Source organism: Nicrophorus vespilloides, unplaced genomic scaffold (assembly GCF_001412225.1).
Source record: "Nicrophorus vespilloides isolate i.1.1-1 unplaced genomic scaffold, Nicve_v1.0, whole genome shotgun sequence".
NCBI classification, from domain to species: Eukaryota; Metazoa; Arthropoda; class Insecta; order Coleoptera; family Silphidae; genus Nicrophorus; species Nicrophorus vespilloides.
This window is the reverse complement of record NW_017097154.1, coordinates 23425-29978: the sequence shown is the minus strand read 5'-3', so window position 1 is coordinate 29978 and position 6554 is coordinate 23425. Positions and strand designations below refer to the sequence as shown.

The 6554-nt window shown below is 38.2% G+C and overlaps 1 protein-coding gene and 1 long non-coding RNA gene across 4 annotated transcripts; both read right to left on the bottom strand.

The window, feature by feature from the left end:
* Positions 1-258: 258 nt before the first annotated feature.
* LOC108559186 (ubiquitin thioesterase trabid) lies at positions 259-4989 on the bottom strand. Of its 3 annotated transcripts, none has more exons than XR_001890931.1 (10): positions 4468-4989; positions 4236-4407; positions 3380-3626; positions 3126-3325; positions 2794-3064; positions 2492-2736; positions 2214-2437; positions 1654-1802; positions 1256-1314; positions 884-974 (listed from the first exon to the last, which is right to left on the bottom strand). XR_001890931.1 is itself a non-coding variant. In XM_017916357.1 (10 exons), exons 1-9 carry the CDS (start codon positions 4900-4902, stop codon positions 1308-1310), a joined length of 1950 nt encoding a protein of 649 aa, XP_017771846.1. In that variant the 5' UTR covers positions 4903-4989; the 3' UTR covers positions 884-974; positions 1271-1307. The 3 variants fall into 3 exon arrangements, 2 of the variants coding, with proteins under 2 accessions (XP_017771845.1, XP_017771846.1); XM_017916357.1 differs by having other exon boundaries at positions 1271-1314; XM_017916356.1 differs by lacking the exon at positions 1256-1314 and having other exon boundaries at positions 259-974.
* Positions 4990-5208: 219 nt separating this feature from the next.
* LOC108559185 lies at positions 5209-5929 on the bottom strand. The gene is made up of 2 exons (XR_001890930.1): positions 5747-5929; positions 5209-5284 (listed from the first exon to the last, which is right to left on the bottom strand). It is a non-coding gene; the product is annotated as an uncharacterized LOC108559185 (long non-coding RNA).
* Between the last annotated feature and the right edge of the window lie 625 nt (positions 5930-6554).

The window sequence follows — 6554 nt, the reverse complement described above, 5'->3', positions numbered from 1 at the left end:
ATAATAAATCTATTAGAAATTTCGTTAAATCTGCCGTAGTATGATCATATTTGTTTTTTTTGGTTCATTTTCTGCTTGAGTAACAAACAAAAAAAATTAAAGGAAAATCATAATAATTAATATAATACATCGTTTAAAGAGTGACAAAAAAAATATGGTAATAATAATGAGAGAGAAATAGAGAAAGAGTGTGTTAAATATAAGTGTTATTTAAGAAAGAGGAAAAGGGGATATTATTTAATAGTTACGTGAGAAAACTCTTTTCTTGTGTTACAGTTCACTCGACAACTTCTCTATGATCCCGTTTAGCACGTTTCACTACTACCCAAACCGTACTAAGCAGTACGTCGTCAACCAAGGAAAACTTAACGTGTTTCGAAAAAGAAAAGAAAAAAATGAATTATTTTTGTTTGCAGTAACTTAAGAAGCTTCGCTTGAATCATCAATTAATACCAATCCCTGACCCACTCCCCCCTATGACTATGTACTTTGCTGCAAGAGGGGAAAAATTAAGAATAAGAAAAAAAATTATATATATAATACGATACAACAATCAATAAAAATTACCACTAAAAGTCGACGATTGACGATTTTGTTAAGTGTATATATATATAATGTATACGCGTAATCGATTAGCTTTCAAAGTGTTGTTAACTTTCTTTTTCCTACTGTGGAGAGATAGAGATAAAGATGTGTGAAATAGAGGGAAAATAATATTCCGTTGAGATAAAAAAAAAATAATAATTGGGGGATATAGTGGAGAGAAATAATATTAATAATAGTAGTAGTAATGTTAAAAATAATACGTGGAGGAGAGCTGCGGAGAGTAGTTACAAGAAGAGGCTGCATTTGGCTACCGTGCTGAACGACGAGATGGTACGAGGTTCAGCTTTCGTTATTCCTCGTCGGTGTCGCCCTCGCTGGAATAGTCTTGAATTGGAATGGGCCGCACGAAGGGCGCCGATGTCATCTGCCTATAAAAAGAAACGGAGCAATCTCATTGGTCGGCTGTCGTCGATGGGCGTGTTCTTGGTTTTAATTTGATTTTGATTGGGGCAGTGGAATGTAAAAGTAGGCGTGGCTTCTCAAAAGCTGAGTCTAAGATGAAAGCGGTTACTCCCCACCCCACACCGTGACAGGTCAGTCAACGTACACAATTGTGGACAAAACAGAACAGCGAGCAACAACAAAAGTTGGAGGTGGTACAAAAACAAATTGGTGAGTTGTTAAAAAAATAAAAACATAATGTCTTTACCGGATAATGTCTTACATAATTTCAGAGCGGGCACGGAGGACGCACGTTCGATTCACAATCTGCGGATATTTTCGTTGCATTAAAAGAAAAATTATAACAGAGAACCAGATGGAATGTTCATGATTTTAGTCTCAATAGGTTGTCGCTTTTGTAGTCTTTCTGTCTACAATTAATTATATTTTTCATAATTAAAAAAAAACTAAATAATTATAATAAAAATAATAATATGAAAGAAAATACTGAATATATTTTAGTGAAAAGTTTGCAACAACCTATTTTCATATGAATGCCGCGTTCATAAACTAGTTGTACTGTATAAAAATCGACTTCTTTATGTAATTTCATTACAACGCGCATGAACTTAAGATTACGAATAAGCAAAAAGATTGAAGACTTACGCTAATCTTCGATAATGGTTTAGCCATTCTTCAACCATTTGAGCAACAAGCAAAGGCCTCTTGTGTAGCAGCTGCTGTGCCACCAGGATACCTCCTTCCGTCTCGCAGACATCCAACCATTGCCGCAGAATCGTCTCCTCGCGGCCCAACTATAATAACAAACCATTACAATTAGTACAATTCATGTCAATATTTGTTTCTCTTAACCCAAGGTCAGTATTTCAGTATACGGTTAAACGAAAAATACAAGTTCAAATAAACCATTATTTTTTTCGTACCTTTGATAATCCCAGTACTATAATGAAAAAGTTTTTAGTTAAAATAAATAGCAATTAACAATAAGTAATATAGATAAAACTTAATTATAGTTTAAGCAGGAGTAAATTTAAATTGTATATAAAATTAGTGAATGCATATTTTCTAATGATATTCATATGAGATTTTTAGTAATATTTTGAGAAAAAATATTTTCATCTTAGGTGAAAATTATGGAATTTCAGCAAAATTAATTTATGGAATGCAACATGCAATTAAAAAATGTTCTATGTATGAATATTTACCTCTGCTTCCGTCAAGAAATGGATGGGTAGGATTTTTCTGTCCCTGTCCATGAGCGGTAGAAAGGTGCTCTGCAATTGGTCAGTCTGTTGAGTCGAGGGGCGTGTATCCAGACGACTGTAGGGCTCTAAAGGTACCAGCGCGGAAAAATGTCCACGCGTGTAGCCAAGGGCGATGGGTGTACGTATGCAAAAGCTTTGCTCCCACAGCAGAGGTAAATAAACGCCTACGCAAATAACATTAGTAAGTATGGTGTTAAAGGTGAAGTATGAAATCCCACCTTCAAATCGAGCATATCCTAAAGCTTCGCCGCGAAAGCTCTTTACGTATTTGACGCCGTAGATGATGATGGGTCTTCGAAGGATGTGTGCTAAGGCGAAAACATGCAGCTGCTCGAGACTGTTGCCCGGCTGACTAGCCAGGGATAATAAACTGCTCCAATCTTCCTCCCACTGTCCCTCCTCCAGAGAATACTGAAGAAAAGAGGCGTGGCTCGCTTCGTACTCCTTCCAGCGTGGATAAAACCTGAGCGAAAAGCAACGAATGAAAATTTGGTATTTACATTGAAATTATCCATCTTACACTCTTCCGCTTTGGCTCAAGCTCTCGGCCAAAGCCCTGCGTAATGTGTTGTCTCTATCGAAAACGCCCCACGTAGCTTGCATCACAGAATCTAATAAACAATCACCGGCCGAACGGTTCCAAAGCGCGTACAACCTGGAACCCAGACGGACAGTCAACTCCAAAGACCAGTTAATCACAGCCGGATCGGTTTCCAGCTGCTCCTGCGCGTCCTTATCCAGCAGCTCGGTGAAGAGCTGCTCCTGGACGGGACCCGGCAGCTCGTCCACCTCTAAAATGATCCCGGGATTAGTAATGCATACTGATATCGGACCTGGCGATGTGGTGCGCACCGGCGGGTAACGCGAACGTCGGCAGCTCGGTCACGTAATTGCATGGGAAATGGCCCTTCCGTTGTCGGATGGTCGAGGTGAAGTGTCTTCGGATGTCGGCTGCTAGATCGGGTGCCACGTAGCTGGGAACCCGCTTAACTCCGCTGCCCGAACCCTCGATCTGAGAAAGCAGTATCGCCAAAAGATCTTCCTTCTGGAACCTACGAAACGGCACTTAGTATATCGTCGGATTCCGGAATGGCGCAGAGTTTTACCGTATGGCCAGATGCACAAGGGTGTGGCCAACGTCGAAGGCGGATGATCTATTGAGGATTGCCACTTCGGAGGCGGTCAGAGTCCTCGTGGGATCACCTCCTGATGACAGGTACGCTTCTACAGGGTTTGGATCACCGTCGATGACTCCTAGACACGCGTTCAACCAACTCCAGTCGGCCTGTCGCTTCAGGTGACGCAGTTTACGTTCGTATTCGCAATTGTTCGGACTTTGTGACATCGTAGATTCTGCATTAAAAAAAAACAAACATCAATAATTACATAAGAAATAATACATACGCCCACCCATCAATTAAATTAAAATAGTCATTCAAATTCCTATTGTATTCCAAATGTAAATTGCTGCAATGACCTTCACGGTCAATGAAATTCGAATAATGACTTTTACAATATCGACGTACATTTAAACCGCAAACATTAATTGCATATTCCATATTATTTTCACAAATTTTTGATAACATGTAAAATATTTAGAAATAAATAAAAAAAAAAGTATTTTCTATTTATTTTAGAATGTAAGTAATAATTTACTTTAACTTTCTAATGGTAAATGGCTGCGCTAGAGGAATGCCGAAGATGGACGGAAACGACCGAACGAAACCACACGTGCTTGCTTTTACATCCCGCAGATTCCAACAGGGAGCTGGCAGCTCGAAAGGTTTTAAACTCAAGAGCCAAAAATATAAGCACTTCGAATGCTCATATAATTGCTTCCTTGGCAAAAACCATGGATAATAAATATATTATTGTCATTTTTAAACTCACAATACGCAATTTGATTATTTTATATTACCAAGTCTAAATAGAATCCCATGAGATGAATAAACTGTTTCTTACCTATCATGTTATTTGATGTTCCTCTAATCCTGTCTTCTTTAAAACACGCATCGATATCTCTATCTGGTGAAGGCATAATTAGACTAGACGCTTGTGAACGGAGACTGTTATTTGGTAGACTTCCGCACATTGCACATTTCGTAGATTTCGGCCAGTTTTCGTAAGTACATATCTACGGATTAACGAGTCATTAGATTCGATAATTACAGCCGATCCCAATTATACTACTTACAAAGCAAGTCCACTTGATCTCCTTCGTCCTGCGACTGTTTTCCAGATTGGTGACGCTCGCCGGAGGACTGTTGTTCCTCGATCTGGACAAGCTCTGCGCCAGATCCGAGTGCTGCGTGATCTTCAGTGGTTGGATGTGCTCATGCAGATTATTCGCATTGGTGTGTCTGCTCTTACCGCACTGCGAGCACGTCTTCTCCTTAAGAGCATTCAGATAGGTGCAGGCTTCACATGACCACTTGTTCGTAGGTTTGTTCTCGCACGAGCTGGTTGCAGTGCTGCTGATCTCGTTGCTTCCTCCTCCATCGTACAAACCGAAGATGTCCTCGCTCTTGAAAGGCCTCGGGCCCCGGCACATCGTGCATTTTATAGCGCACGGGAAGTTTTCGTACGTGCAATAATCACAGATCCATTTTTGATCGGCCTTCTCGCTCATCGTAATCACACGCCAATTGTTTAATTGTATTCTTCTATATATACATACATACACTCTTCTCTATATGTGCATATATATATATACTTAAATACACTATATATATATATTATAGATGATTAATTTCTCTGCTATTTAAATATAAATAATTCTCGATAGATAATTATATAATAGAAATCTCTCTTAATATGTCCTGTGTTTATATTTGCTTTTGTTACTTAAGGGTTTTGTTTGCTTGCTTGTTGCGGTTTCTCGGAAAAAAGTTATTGGATTTGTCATGAATTTACCATGGTTTCAGGTGTGATGGTGGGCGGCTTCGGAGCGCAAAACGAGCGAAATCAATCAAACCAATTTCACTTTCATTTTACTCATATCCGCTGCAAATCTGAAACAGACCAACAAAATATGCCATCAAAACTAACTGCAAATCTCCAGATGACAACACATTCTTGGCTGCACCGCATACACAAACACTTATTGCATGCACTTACTGACATCACCAATCACAAAACAAACAACAGTTCTGGGACAGGGATAGAGATGCAATGGTCTGCTTTGCTGGTGGCAATCCGATTTTAATTATTTATATACATATTGGCATGCAGATGAAGCTGGCACAGTGCAAGGCACTTATACACACAAACACACACACTAACAGGGGAATTCTATAATTGTGAGTCAATGCCAATGTCAAGTGGGCAAAATAACAACAGATCTTGTCAAATGGGGGTGCGGGTGTGTGCATTGCATGTGGTGTGCTCCCAATCGGATTAGATGTTTTGGATTTAGATGGGGGGAAAACTGCTGGAGAGCAGTGGATGTATATACAAAACAACAGTCCTCTCACCTTCAAAATTAGGGTCAAAATAATGTTATTGTAGTAAAAGGCACGATGAGTAATGTTATGTGTATGTATGTAAACAAATAATTTAGATACCATCGGTACGTTCTACGGTACGGCAGCTGTCAACTGAATCTTTCTAATTTGGCCCTAAACGTCAAAAATTTAGATTATATTTTGATAAATGTTTGTCACCTGTCAGTTCCGCTGTCAACTTGACATTCTCTTCAGGCCTGCCAAGTCTTATTGAAACTCTACAGTTTGTCCACCGATGGCGCAGCCATCTACAACGTTAAGTGTGTGGCCTCACTGACAATTAGCGCCAACCAATTTAAATTTTGAAATTTTCTAATTCACTTTAATAATTTATTACAGAATAATGGTAAATACCAGAAATCTGGCTATAGCGTAATTTTAAAGGTGATATTTTTATCTACAGTTTGAACATTTTATGATCTGAGTAGTGTTTGTGGTTATCAAATAATTAAATAAACCATTATTTAACATTATGTAACAATTGTTATAACAACTGAGGCGTAATAGTACTTAAATAATTCTGAAATATATAAGAATTATAACACTTTTTACATTAATCGGTAATATTAACCTTGTTTTCTCATTGTTTTTTTATAATATTTCGAAAAGTCTTTAAATCCTATTTATTAATTAATGATTCTTACAAATGCTCATATCAAATGATGCAAACTTAAAGTGTTAATTGCGAATGTAATTAACAAAAATTTAAATGTTCTATTTGGATCAAATATTGCAATTTCAATGTTAACAGCTTATTACAAGAATTAAGTAAATAACC